Source organism: Monodon monoceros, unplaced genomic scaffold (assembly GCF_005190385.1).
Source record: "Monodon monoceros isolate NGI ecotype Baffin Bay Population unplaced genomic scaffold, NGI_Narwhal_1 Super_Scaffold_21, whole genome shotgun sequence".
Classification (NCBI taxonomy): domain Eukaryota; kingdom Metazoa; phylum Chordata; class Mammalia; order Artiodactyla; family Monodontidae; genus Monodon; species Monodon monoceros.
This window is the reverse complement of record NW_021703778.1, coordinates 131,083,967-131,098,961: the sequence shown is the minus strand read 5'-3', so window position 1 is coordinate 131,098,961 and position 14,995 is coordinate 131,083,967. Positions and strand designations below refer to the sequence as shown.

At 41.7% G+C, this 14,995-nt stretch overlaps 1 protein-coding gene across 2 annotated transcripts in view; it reads left to right on the top strand.

Moving 5' to 3' along the window:
• Positions 1–13,147, top strand: part of CCDC198 (coiled-coil domain containing 198) — a 30,230-nt gene extending 17,083 nt beyond the window's left edge. Inside the window, exons 3-6 of one of the 2 annotated variants that reach the window (XM_029239696.1) lie at positions 3,977–4,063; positions 5,206–5,307; positions 6,086–6,245; positions 11,908–13,147. In XM_029239696.1, coding sequence (XP_029095529.1) covers positions 3,977–4,063; positions 5,206–5,307; positions 6,086–6,245; positions 11,908–12,137 — 579 coding nt within the window. In that variant the 3' untranslated portion in view covers positions 12,138–13,147. The remainder of the gene's footprint in view (positions 1–3,976; positions 4,064–5,205; positions 5,308–6,085; positions 6,246–11,907) is intronic. The other variant, XM_029239697.1, reaches the window with a different exon arrangement.
• The last annotated feature ends 1,848 nt before the right edge of the window (positions 13,148–14,995 follow it).

Below are 14,995 nucleotides of genomic sequence, written 5' to 3'. Positions count from 1 at the left end.
TTTCTGGTGGGCAGGACCATGACTAGTGGTGTGTTTTGGGTTGTCTGTGAACTTATTATGATTTTAGGCAGCCTCTCTGTTAATGGGTGGGTTGTGTTCCTGTCTTGCTAGTTGTTTGGCATAGGGTGTCCAACACTGTAGCTTGCTGGTCATTGAGTGGAGCTGGGTCTTAGCGTTGAGACTGAGATAGTTCTCTAGGATAGCTCTCACTGATTGACATTATGTGGAGCCAGGAGGTCTCTGGTGGTCCAGTGTCCTGAACTTGGCTCTCCCACCTCAGAGGCTCAGGCCTGACAGCCAGCTGGAGGACCAAGATCCTGTCAGCCACACGGCTGCTAGTGTTGGAGGGTCTCCTGCAGAGGTGGGGGCTGGCTGTGGCTCACTGCAGGGACAAGGACACTGGCAGCAGAAGTTCTGGGAAGTACTCCTTGGCATGACCCCTCCCGGAGTCCACCATTAGCCTCAAGAAAGAGCCTGTAGCTTCCACTGCTGGATCACCTCAGGCCAAACAACCCTGTATTTTATATATATATATATATATATTCCCTCCTGCTGGGACATATCCCAGACCTATTGAATCTCAATCCCCAATGAATAGCCTAGGATTTTTTTTTTTCAATTCCAGGAGATTCTAACAATAAACCAGGTTTAGAAACAAGTATGGAGAAAGGAACATGGAATTTGGAAGTGGACAGACCTGAGTTTGAACCCCAGAATCAGCACTTTCTAGGTCTGCAAACTTGCACAACTCATTAACCTGTGAAACAGAGAATCACCATAATTATACGCAGGGTTCACGTGGGGATTGAATGACATATTGTGAGCGTGGCATGATGGACGGCAGTGGCTGCAAAGGCATATGGGCCTAATCACCAGAAAGGACCAAATCTTGAACCAAGTCCAGGGGATGGCACAAACACTTCCTTGTTCTCTCCTCACCCCGAAATCCCCCTCAGTCATTGCTGAGTCTTCCTCCCATAGGTTCCTGCATATCCCTTCCCCTTGGTCTCCCTCCCCCTTCCTTTTCTTCTCCATTCCTTCAGGGTTCTGACTTGATCAATGGCTGCTTCCTGTGCCAGCAGGTGTCATTTATCCTGCATCTTTAGGTTCTGCAGAGTTGAGAGACAGGACAACAAACAAACCTCTTTCTAGCTAGTATTAATTACCTCTCATTACCTCATTGCTAAGTTATTATGTTAAAAAAAAAAATCCCTCACTTCCTCACCTGAGGTGAGACCGGGACAGAGAACCACTTCCTTCCACAAATGCAAATGGCCTGGCACATCTAACACAGAGATGAGTTCTTCCCCCTTTGTCTCTCCTTCCCATCTCTACATCCTTTGCCTTTCTTTCCTTCCTTGCCAGCTCAGCTTTGGGCTGCTCTACCAGAAAGGGCTGCTGGCTGTTCTCCCTAGAACAGCTCAGGCCCAGCCCAGGGACCAGGAAATTGTTCTACAGGGAAGGAGCAGGAGGCCCCAGTCATGCTCCCCCTTATGAGTGCTGGATGCTCGGCTGCCATTTTCCATGGTCTCTCCCTCTCTTTTCACTCTGGTCACCTTGAAGAACAAACTGGCTTCCAGGCCTACCCCTTGATAAGGCAACCAATCAGACTACAATGGAAAATACTTTCAAAATATGTTAGGATTTGCTTGTAGTGCTGGACTAAGGTGGGCGTGGTGCTGACACAGGTTTCTGTGGCATGGTGTCCTCCTGGTTTTCCTCCCACTTCTGAAGCAATCGTTCCTCCATCTCCTTGGCCAGCCCATCCCCATCCACCAGCTCTCAGTGCTGGGGCATCCTTGACTCTGCTCTCCTCACTCTGGACCTCATTCATCCTATGGTTTCAGTTATTCTCTACCCAGGGATGATTCCCAAGCATGCATCTTCAGCACAGACCTCCCCTCTACATTCCACCCAAACGTGGCCCTCTTCCAGGATTCCCCATCTCAGCAAATGACAGCACTATCCATCCCTTGTATCTGGGTGTCATTTGGACATGTCACTCTCCTTCAATAACCATCACAAATCTTGCTTGGTCTGTTCTAAACATTTGTAGAGCCCATCAATTTTCCCCCCCATGAGCCCCCAGCCCATCATCTTTGTCTTCCTAAGTGCTCACCCACATCCATAATTGCTCTTCTTCAGTATAGTTCCCACACTGCAGCTCGAGTGATCATTTTTTTAAGCAAATGTAGCATGTCCCTACTCAGCTTAACATGTGTCGATGGCTGCCTGCTCCTCTTAAGAAGACAACGTCTTCATGATGCCCCATCAGGCCCTTCATGAGCTGGCCCCTGCCTACCTCTCCAGTCCCATGTGAGCCACTCTTCCTCTCACTCTCAACTGTAGCCAACTGACTTCTTACAGTTCCTTCCAGAGATCATGCTCTCTCCTGCCTTGGGGCTACTGCCCATGTGATTCCCTCTGCCTGGAACTCCTCAATCCCCTGAAAACTCCCAACCTTCCAACTGCTGCTAAAAAATTACTTCCTCAGGAAACTTTCTTGGACTGCCTCCTGACCCCTCCATCCCTTGAATTAGTTTTCTAGGGCTGTGGTAACAGAGAATAACAACTGTGTGGCTTAAAACAATAGAAATGTATAGTCTCACAGTTCTAGAAGCTACAAGTCCAAAATCAAGGTGTTGGCAGGGGTGGTTCCTTCTGGGGGCTACGTAGAAGAATCTGTCCCATTCCTGTCTCTTAGCTTCTGGTGGTTTGTTGACAATCTTTGGCATTCCTGAACATGTGAAAGCATCACCCCAATTGCTACCTTTATCTTCATGTGGTATTCTCCCTGTGTGCATGTCTGCATCCAAACTTCTCCTTTTTATAACGATACCAGACATATTGGATTGAGGGTCCACCCTATTCCAGTACGACCTCATCTTAACTAATTATATCTGCAAGGACCCTATTTCCCAATAAGGTTGCACTCTGAGGTACTGGGGGGAGGTGGTTTAGGGCTTCAACATATGAATTTGGGGGGAACATAATCCAATTCATAAAACCCCTCATTCCCAAGGCGGAGTCCTCCAGTTATATCTTGTCATAGTCCTACCCTGCAGACTTTTTCTTCAAAGCCCCAATCGCAGTTTGTAATTATTCATCAAATAATCACACAAGCAAAAGTGTACTTGTCTCCCCATAGATCGTAAGCCCCAAGAGGGACCATGCCCATTTTTGTTGAGCATTGCAACCCAATGCCTGGCCGGTAGCAGTCATTCAATAAGTCATCACTGAGTGAACAAATAAATTCAGGTCCCTGATTGCATGTCAATGTGAAGAGACCAGCCCTTGTCTCCCAAGCCTGCTCAGTCACTTCCTAGTGCTCCAAATTAAGTCATCTAAGACAGGTAGAGCTGGCGGCCAATCACTAGTTCATCAACTGCTGCCTAGTCTCAGTGACCGCTTGAAACTTCAGCATCACCCCCCTGATAAAGCCAAGGCCCTGCTGGAAAAATCCATGTCTGAGATTTGTTAGCACAGTGCACTTTCATTGTCAATATGCCTCACAAGCACCAGTGATTATTACTGAGGAGGCTGAGGGAGCTTCTCTGGAGAGCTTAAAATAGGTTACTTCCCTAAGGACCAGAATAGTTTAGCTGGGTGGTTAAGGGATAAATAAAGTAAAGGAGCTTCCTGGCGCCTCTTTCATCTCTAATATTCTAAGACCCTTGTTGCTTGATAACTGTGGACATAGTCCCTCAATGCAGACAGAAAATGATTCTTAATCCTTTAACTCTCTGACCAATACTTAGATCAATGAGTCACTGGCAACAGTGCAAGAGAACACTGAAGAACCCAGATAGGTAAAAAAGCCTTTCACACAGATACAGCTGTACTCCTGGAGAAACTGCCTTCCCTGTGTGCTCTCATGAATACGTGCAGAGTGTTAAGATAGTTTAATATCTGGCTTTTATGTTTCATCATCTCATGGCGTGAGGAATGCTGAATACTCTAAATGTTGGACTTCCAGAAGCTTGAACCCATTGACCTGCCACAAGTAATTACTTCTGAAAGGCTCCTGAGCCAGGAAGAAGCTGGGAGGACTCACAAAGCCAAGGTGAGTGGCAGCAAAACCTGGAGGGGGTGGGGAACTGGGGGGCTGGCCATCCTTTTCCTGTACTCCCCACACAGAAGACCTCAAAGGCAAAGAGAGCTATTAAGTCATTCAGAGCTAGAACTTTCCAAAGCTATCCATTCTCTTCTGGGCCTGCTTCCAACTGGTGATTACTCTTGCCTCTCACATGAACTCTGAGCCCTTCTCTGCTGCCTGGTGAAAACAGGGAGATGTAGATGAGAGAGAGGAATTTTACTTGGAGATTGGTGATTCTAGAAGCGTTCAAATTTGTGAACACTTTCCTCCCCTGATTCATTTCAGAGTTATCTAGATGCTGCCATCCACAGATGACTGAGTTGATAAAAGATGTCCAGGTACTTTTAGATCCCCAAGGCCATGTTTGTGATACTGACAGTGCCCATAGAGATGGGCCCCTCCCTTAGGCTCACATAGCCACCACAGTTCATGTCCACAAGGAAACAGAACAGGGGATTACTGAACACATTTGGCTGCATGTCCCTTCCCCTTCCTGGCCACAGCAAGTGATGAATGAGGGTATATTCACCCCTGGCTGCCCTCATTAACTGTTCACATTGTCTCACTGGAGTTTATGATACACCGGGGGAGATCACCCAAGTCACAAATAATCAATTTTAAATCCTTCCTAAACTGCAGTGTACCAGGGCTTATAGTGGAATATGGGAGTAAACCCTACAGAAATAGGTTGGCCCCCCTCTAGTTTCATAGCCAGACAATTACTCAATGACAGAAGAAGCAGGGAGAGAGAAGCAGGTCTCATCAAACCGGAACACATTTCTGGAAAGATAGTTAAAGCAGCTGTTGACATGGAAAGTGATATCTTGTCAAAATGAGATATGGAAACATATTTCCATGCAACGTTTGCAAAACGCTACAGGAACCTTAAAAATGATATGATACACATGGCAAATCGCCACTTCATTCACTGATAGCTTCACTAAGAACTGGTCGGGAAGCTGCAACGGTCCACCTCTGACGTCACAAGAGATCTCTATGGATTATGACTGATGACTAAGATCTCACTCTGTTCCAAAAAGGATTTCAAGTTGTGATTGCAGAGTCAGTAACTAATTACCCCATGCTAACGAGTGCGTCATCTTTCATAGCAGGAACTGGAAAAGAAGATGCAAACTCTAATGTATCCTTCTGGGAAAAGACAGTATTTACATAAGATGCAAATGCTGGAAATGAACCGTAAAAGACAAGAGGTAAACATGAGAAGAAGAGGGTCATATTTACCAAATGTACTCTACATAATCACTGCCCTGGCACACGAATATAGTTAAGCATTCATCTCTAGTCTTTACCTAGCATTTTAAATTTAGTCATTGGAGCCGAAGTTTCAACTACTGGGGTTGAGAAGAAGCAGGAAGATCCCTTCTGCTACCAACTCTGTTGAGTCTTTCCTCTGTTTTCCATCCTCTCAAGGATGTATCCATGTCTCAAGTCTCCCTTTTTTTAACTGTTGCTTCTATGACATTCTGGCTCCAGCAGGAAAATGAGGTTAATTTTTCTTGGTTTAGTAAAAAGGAAGAGGGTGGTGAATTGGTCTGTGTATTGATACCTAGGCATCTCTCTATAATTTAAGCCATAGAATCATTTTATAAGCAAGATCTCTTGTAACAAACCCCTTTACAGTAATGTCTCCTGTAAATGTCATAACCCAAATTCCTCACTCTAGTGAATAAGCCTGAAGTCCCTGTCTTCTGCAATTCCAAATATATCAGCTAGCCTATGGTGAAATGGTTTTACAAAGGTCCTCACTGTTTTGAGATTATAGGCATGCTCCCCTTTCTCCTAACAAACCTGCACCTGAAGAAAGTTTCCATACCTTCTAACAGGAAAAAAGAGAACTGTGTTCTATTTAGGGTATGACAGATGTCTACAGATAAGCACACAATTTGCAAAGTAGCTGATCTGTTGACCTTCTCTGGTGAAAGTAGCTTGAGGGGAGAATACTAACTGTTTATAGCTGATCAATTTCAGGCCCAAGTGGAATTGAAGACAAGTCTTCACAAGGAGGCAAGAACTAATAAGCAGAAACAGAGGGACCATAAAGTCAAGAAAATCCTTCAAAGCATCCCAAGAAATGATGACGATGACTTTCTAACCTTGTTGCCTGATGAAACCTTGAACAGAAGTCCAGGTGAGGCACACAATTTTTTTAGTAAAATATTTCAAGCATTTTAAAAACTTCATCAGATAAACTTCTGATGTGGAGTGGGGAAGGTGAAATGCAAATCTGACCATATCACTCTCCTGCTGAAAAAAAAAAAAAAATCCTTCAGTGAGTCTCCTTGAGCCTGAGGACAAGGTATATAACTCCTTGCCCTGATACTCTAAGCCTTCAGGATCTAGCCTCTGCCTACCTTCCTGGCTTCATCTCCTGCTATGATCACTCCCAGCCCACACACTGCAGTCAGGCCAGTTGCTCAGGGGCCTCAGATGGCTCTGTGATTTCCAACAGACATTTTGCTCATAAACTCTGTGTTGTGTTGCCCCATCAATTAGCGTCCCATTAAGTTTTCCCTGTCTGTACTCCCCCAGAGCAAACCCACCACTGCAAATGCATGGTATTGTTCACATACAGAGCTTACTGCGCTGTGGGCCAATCGCCCATTAGCAAGACTGACCGCTTAGAGACCTACAGAAATGCTGGCCTCCTCTCTGGAGGTCTTGAGCTTCTAAGATGCAAAGTTACCAGCTGAAAGAGACACTGCCCCTGCTCAGAGGAATGAGATGCTTAATCAATAAGTTAATTAAATAAGAAAAGGCTGAATAAATGAAAAATCTACTTGGAACATCTATTTAACCTACAGTCCACGTCCCAGAATGAAATATGCTGTGTAGTCACATAGAAAAACAACTTTTACCATTTAAAAAATATTGACAAAACCACCAAGAAAGGCGCCTCAGTTAAAATTAGACACTTAGAGTCATTGCTTGAGATCAGGCCAAAAAAAACCCCAACATTTGGAAGATGCTCCAGATCTGGAGAGGCCAGGGGAGACAGAGGCACATGGAGAAGGGGGTTCGCCTCTGCTCTCCTGATACTTTTTAAAGCTGTTTCATTTAGTTCCAGCTAAGGTTTCTTGAGTGCTTACTCTAAGCCAGGCACCGTGGTCCACCCTTAACATGAATTATCACGTTTAAGCTTCACACCTATAAGACAGGAGTTACTATTAGCCCCCATGTGACAAGCCAGGATTCAAGGCCGGGTCTTTCTGATTCCAAAGGGTGCACTCCCACCCATCCCCTCATATAGCCTCATCAGGACTCCAGCGACTCAGAGCTGGGTCCAGGACAACCTTGGGAAAGTCAGCAAATGTAGAGGTTATGACTCCTCCAATTTCTGTCTCAAGAGAAGGCTTCCCACTGCAAAGCCTTATAGACCTCGCCACTCTGTAGGCATATGCTCAAGCAATGGTTCCTTTTTACATATTCCGAAGTAGCATCTTTGATTACCTTCTTTGTCTTCTAAAAGCAGTTCACTTTTCTTTCTCCTAAAAATGAAACGTCGCTAAGATCATAGACTTCCATGAGCATTCTGCTAGTCGGGTTCTGGTAATTAAGGTTCCTCTGTACCCGGCTCCTCTTATTTAAGGCTCTATTTGTCCATTGTTATTCCCTCTTTTGGAAGGTAGGATGAGAGTTTCAGCTCTCTTGTGAGATAAAAATCAGTCTTTGCTTCTTGCTGCTTCTTTAAAATGAAATCACACATGCTTTACCTATATTTTATAGATAGTTACATAGTAAATTACATATATCTGTGTAATACATGATAATATATAACTTACACAAAGTGAACATTGCTCTTTTAGGTATACAATTCTATGAGTTTTAACATGTTAATGTGGCTCCTACACTTTCCAGAAGCCATATGAGTCTAGTGAGTAGAAAAAGCACTGGACTTGGAATCAAAGTCCTTTATTTGAGCCCTGATGGTACATTCACTAATTGTAAGCTCCATGGGAGCTAGGATCTTTTCTTGTTCCTATAACAGTGCCTGGTACATAGCCGCTCAATAGCACCACTATTAGAATAGAATTAGAATAATAGAAGCCCGAATAGTACCGCTAAGAGCAGCCGCACAATAAATATGAGCTATATATTTGTTCATATAGCTTTATTCTACAGAGAGATTATAGCTAACTTCCAGTTGTCTAACCTCTTTGAACCTCAGTTTCCACATCTATAAAATGGGAATAAAGCATTGTGTCTACCATGTAGAGTTTACATAAAATTCAAACGATGTGTGTAAAAGCACATATAAAATGTAAAGTATCATATGGATAGGGACAAAACTGAAGAAATATGGAACTGATGTCTTATAGTGAAAATAACTACCTGCTTCAGGGGAAGTGTCACTCCACATACATCATTTGAATGTCACCTTCACAACTCTGGTCTTATCTGGCCACTTGTACTATTACTTAGTATTTTCCTTTAAGGTATCTTGCTTTGTTTTATTTTTATAATTTAGCCTTGTCTGTGAATTAACTGTGACATTATGGGTTCGATATAGTGGTAATACATTTTTCTAAAACACATATTATAAAATACATAACCATCAAACATTTTTAATGGTTGGTATGATCCTTGTACTACCTAAAATCACTCCCTATTTTTCCCACACTGGCTTCTGTTTCTTTCCTCTCTCCCCAAATTAATTGTGAAGTAGGATACACTTTCCTCTACTCTGCTCACCCAAAACACATTTAGGTTTTAAAGGCTGTGTTTTTCTTTTTTTACTTTTTCTTTAAGTCTAGCAACCATAAAGAATCAAACAGAGATTTATCAAAATGTAACAAGTAATAAGACGTCTAGCTCAGAAGTTCTCAGACTTTAATGCTTAGTATACAAAACTTTGTATATAGTGCTTTGTGAGTGACTTAAGGGATTTTCAAGGATAAAACTGAACATGTGACTTTTGCCTCACATATAACTTTAGAGTTGAAATATCATAACACCAAGAGCGTAGTGAGAGTCAAGCTATTGCTAATATTACATTAGATCCCACCATTAACAAATGGTCTCTTCCTGTTTCAAAGCTCCTGCCTCTAGTCTGCAGAAAATCCCTGTTCTCAATCTGAGTGAAGCTTCTAATAGTTCTGGGCTCATGTGTAGAGCAGAGATGATTGACACGCCCTGGCCCCAATGAATGAAGCCCTTCCCAGGTCCAAGTTACCAATACTTCCCGCCTGCCAAAATTCTCTGATGGCTCACTTGTTCATTCCTTTACTTATTTACTCTTTCAACAGATACTGAACTGAGTAGATGTGGTTCTTACACAATAGCACACACAATGAACAAAGGAAAGTCCAATGAGAGTATAACTGAGAGACCTAATAATCTGAGGAGTTGGACAGTTTCTGTGAGGAAGTGATATTTAAGTTGAGACAGGAAGTAGCTGCATGAAGGGAGCAGGTGAGCACGTGAGCATAAGGAACAGAGTCCTGGGACATCCTAAACTGTGATTGATAAGTGTGCAAAAGCCCTTGAGTGGGAAGGAGCCTGACAGATTCCAGACACCAGATGGAGAAGAGACATTGAGATAGAGAATGACTGGAGATGGCTCTGGAGGCACAGTCAGGGCCCAGGGCACACAGGGTCTCATAAATCAAATAAAGACTTTGAACTCTATCTTAAGATCAATGGGAAGCCACTGAAAGGGCAAGTAAGTGAACTATTGGGTTTATATTTTAAATATTACTCTGTCTGAACTGTGGAGCATGGATGGGAGAGGAATGCAAGAGGATGTGGGGAGACAGGTGAGAAGTACATAGCAGTAGTGCAAGAGAGAGGTGGTGTCTGGACCAGCAGAGAAGGGTGACACAGAGGAGGGAGAGAAGGAGCCAGATATAAGATATTTAGGAGAGAGAATCGGCAGAACCTGGTGATGAATTACACGTGGGTACGTGGAGAGAGTGAGGTGGCCAGGAGGATTCTTGGGTTTCTCCTGAAGAACTAGGCAGATGGAACAAAGTTACAACCAAGTGCTGGACTAGGGTAACTGGGAGAAGAGGCAGGTTTAAGACAGAAAAAGAAGGTGGAGCTGACATATTGTCAGGAGACATCAAAGAGGAGGTGTCCAGTTGTACAAAAAATGTATCAGAGCTCAGGAGACAGATTAGGGCTGCAGAATAAATTAACTATAGTATTCTGTCGGGGCTGTGTAAATAGACAATGCTAGTAAGTAGAGTAACATGCAAGGGGAGAGCAGGGTAGCCCCTCAGTGAGGCAGAAAGGGAACTCGCGAGTCACAAGGCATGAATCCTCACGTTGAAATGTTTAATATTCTTTTGTAACCGTATGCAACTTCAGATATCAAGGGCTTAAATAAAATATGCCTTAAGATTTGATAAACAACAATCATGAAAACAACTTCTATAAAGTTACAGCTGATTCCGCCAGACCGAGGGGAAAATCTGGACTTTGACCCAGGATGATTTTCCAAGCTTGAAAATGATCGTTAAGATTTTGTTTTCTTAAAAGCCACCTTCCTTGCATAAAGCCTGTTGTTCTGAAGCGCATTCTAAAAGGGCACTGAGTACTACTTAAATAAAAAGCTAAAGTAAAGACATACATGCACAAAATCCCACACCAAAAAATAAATTAAATCTCTTCCAAAAAAAAAAAGAAGGTAAAATAAGTGCCTGACCCTTTGAGCTCCCTAGTTCTGTAGATCTGGCATCTGTGTCTCTGAAAAGCTCCATAGGTGATTCTGCTACGAAAGGCAGAGCTGATGTGAAGGTTAAGAAAAGTGTATAGTATGTGCCTAGCATGTAGTAGAAGTTCAATAAGTAGTTCCAGGCAACATCACCTGTGCAATATTCTTGCCAAAACCACTTAATCTTAATTTAATCACAAGGAAACAATCAGAGAAGCCCGAATTTAGGGCCATTCTACCAAACAATTGACCTGGATGCTTTAAAATGTCAGTGTTAGGGAAAAAAGAAGATAATGAAGGTGGAGGAGGAAAAGAGCCAATGAGAGAGTTGGGGATGGGGAGAGAAAGAGAGACGAAGGAGAAGAAGAAGGGGGAGATGGGAGGGGGATAGGAGGGAAGGGGAGGGGAAGGCAAAGAAGAGCGGGAGAGAAGGAAGGAAGGAAGGAAGGAAGGAGAAGAGAAGAAAGAAGAAAAAGATAGGAGGGTGTTCTTGAATTAAAGAAGACTAAGAGACAAGAAAATAAAATGCAACACATATTCCTAGATTGGATCCTGGATCTAAAAAATAAAACACAAACAGACAAACAAAAAGCCATTATAAAGGGTATTACTGCGACAACCATGGATATCTGAATACAGACCGTATATTAGAAAACAATGTTGTCTCAATGTCATATATCTTAAGTGTAATAATTGTATTGTGGTTACATAGGAAAATTGCCCTTGTTCTTAGGAGACTTGTGGTGATGTATTTTGGGAGGAAGTGACTCTGCAACTAATTCTCAAACGGTTCAGCTGAAGAAAAGTGTGTGTGTGTGTGTGTGTGTACATATATGTATAAAATATTGTGACAAAATGTTGTTGATAAGTTAGGATATACAAGTGTATACTGTGCCATTCTTGTGACTTTCAGAAAATTAAGAAGTTTTTTAAATAGCAAGGAAAGCATTTTTAATGCTCACAGAAACACCAGTTGAAATCCTTTATATGTGTGTATGTGTGTGTGTGTGTGTATATATATATATTTTTTAAAGAACACCAAGTAGATTATTTTGTGTTCCTAAAAACCTAAGCACTTAAACAAATACATCATTGTCAGGGGAAAAAATAAATTAAATGAACTTCTAATTCTTTGTAGAAAATACACAGAGTGCAGAATTTCTGGAACATCAAGCAAGTAATGACTATTGTCCCCAGAAAATTGGCAAATTGGAAACATGGTTCCGTGAACGAGAGGCTCGTGGACAGCTTCTCTGGGACAGTTCCAGCTCTGACTCAGATGAGTTGGGGAAAGACGAGAAGAAACCACGAGCACTGGTGAGAACCAGGACAGAGAGAATTCCACTTTCTGACGAGTTTTTTGATTGAGAATAATAATACTATTCACTAACCTAGATACTGAGTGCATTGAAAGCTTACTTTCCTTTAAAAATTCTCCAAGGTAGTATATGAACTATTTTGAGGACACCAATTCACTTTCTTTTCATTTTGAAATCCTAAGATTAAACATGTGAGATATATTGTTAATTATACTACATAACTGACTGCCTCAAAACTTAGGGGCTTAAATAACAGCCACTTATTGTCCAACTTTTCTGTGGGTTGCTGGGCTCAGTTGGGTGGTTCTTCTGCTGGTGTCTTTTGAAGTTTCTCATGCTGTTGAAGCCAGATGGCAGCTAGGACTGGAGTCCTCTGGAGGCCGACCAGGACACTGAGACAGCTGGACCTCGCCCCCTCTCTGTATCATCCCAGAACCTCCTCATGTGGATTCCCCAAGTGCTCTCTCCTGCAGGGTAGTGAATTTGCTTTTATATCAGCCCAGGGCTCCCCAAAGCAAACGTTTCCAGAGGAGGAAAAGCTGCCTATCCTCTTAAGTCTAATTCATGGAACGGGCCCCAAATCACTGCCCCAACAACACACACTCGATTGGTTACTACAAGTCATAGGCCAGGCCACAGGTAATGAAAAAGGGGCTACACAAGGCATCAATTCCAAAGTGTGGTCTATTGGGGTCCATCTCTGAGACATGGCACCCCACTGTTTTAAAAGCAAATTATTTCTTATAAAACAAATAGATGAGAGAGTAAATTTGATAGAAATAAAAATGACTTTTTAAAGAAAAGTCACAGTGATGCTACAGTAGACAGTAAGCTCACTTAAGTCACTTTCCTGTGAGTTAGAAACTTGTTACCTCATAACAGAGAGGCTATAGGAAAAAGGTAAAATAATGTCAAGTGTGGAACGTCACTGTGAGTTGAAACTCAAAATTAAATGAAGATCCCTTAGATTATGGTGTAGATCTTAGAACTCTTTAAAAGGAAACTTAGAAATGTTCAGTCCAAAAGTGATTATATTTACAAAATTAAATTTTTTTTACCCTTCAAGCAATCTACTTTATTCAGATTTTACCAGTTACATGTACTCGTTTGTGTGTGTATTTAGTTCTGTGTAGTTTTGTCACATGCGTAGATTCATGTGAGCAACCCCACAATCAGATACAGAGAAGTTCAATCACAAGAATCCCTTGTGCTATCTATAGGGGCCCCCAAAGTAGATTTTTAGGCAATTTTAAGAACTTCTTTTGTATAAAATTTGACTCCACTTTTAGCATAACCTAAAAATATTTTTAAGCCATCCAGAAGCTTCTAAGAATTTAGTGAACTTTAAAACAAAGTAAAACAAAAATACCTTTTAAGCCTTCTCTAGGAAACTTCCAAAAAGAAAACAATAGAAACACCCCCTGAATTTGACATTCAGTGCATTCAGATCAGTCACTAAGAAGATAAAAAGACTGCTGTGTCAAGGGATGAACATTCATGTTTCTTCCAAGGACAGAGACAATTAATTAGGTCATCCCTGGGCATTTTTACTCCCAGTTCTTTGCAAGCAGCATTCTTACTTTTTCTTTGGTAGGTAAAAAGCGTATTTCTTACAAAGGAATGCATAGATTGTTTGACCAGTCAGCCTGTTTGGAAAAGTAAGATCCTTCTTTTTTTTTAATTGAAGTACAGTTGATTTACAATGTTGTGTTAGTTTCAGGTGTACAGCACAATGATTCAGTTATATATATGTGTGTGCATATATATATATATATATATACATGTATGTGTATACATATGTATGTGTATGTATATATATATATATATATATATTCTTTTTCTGATTTTTTTCCCTTATAGGTTATTACAAAATATTGAATATAGTTTCCTGTGCTAGACAGTAGGTCCTTGTTGGTTATCTTTTGTATATATAGTAGTATGTATAGGTTAATCCCAGCCTCCTAATCTATCCCTTCCCCAGCCCTTTCCCCCTTGGTAACTGAGAAGGGATTAATTCAAAAAAACAACCCAATCAAAAATGGGCAGAAGATCTAAATAGACATTTTGGTAAAGAAGACAAACAGATGGCCAATAGGCACATGAAAAAAATGCTCAACATCACTAATTATGAGAGATTATGGCCATTCTGACCAGAGAAAGGCAAATCAAAATCTACAAACAATAAATGCTGAAGAGGGTGCGGAGAAAAAGGAAACTTTCTACGCCGCTGGAGGGAATGTAAATTGGTGCAGTCACTATGGAGAACAGTATGGAGGTTCCTTAAAAACTAAAATAGAGTTGCCATATGATCCTGCAATTCCACTGCTGGGCATATATCCTGAGAAAATATATTTTTAAAAGACACATGCACCCCAATGTGCATTGCAGCACTATTTACAACAGCCAAGACATGGAAGCAACCTAAATGCCCATCAACAGATGAATGGATAAAGAAGTTGTGGTATATATACACAATGGAATATATACACAATGGAATATTAAATGCCCATCGACAGATAAATGGGTAAAGAAGATGTGGTATATATACAATGGAATACTACTCAGCCATAAAAATGAATGAAATTTTGCCATTTGCAGCAACATGGATAGACCTAGGGATTATCATACTGACTGAAGTCAGACAGAGAAAGACAAATATTGATATCATATGATATCACTTATATATGGAATCCAACAAAAAAAGGAAAAGTAAGATCCTTGAGAGGAGAAATGAGTTCAACCTATTCTCAACATCCTCATATTATGGTTGACCTGGAAGGTTTAAAACAAAGTGGGAGGGGCTTCCCTGGTGGCGCAGTGCAGGCCCGCGTACTGCAAAAAAGAAAACAAAAAAACAAAGTGGGGTGGGCAACTCCCAGCACTGAAGACAGCAGGGCCAATGAAGGT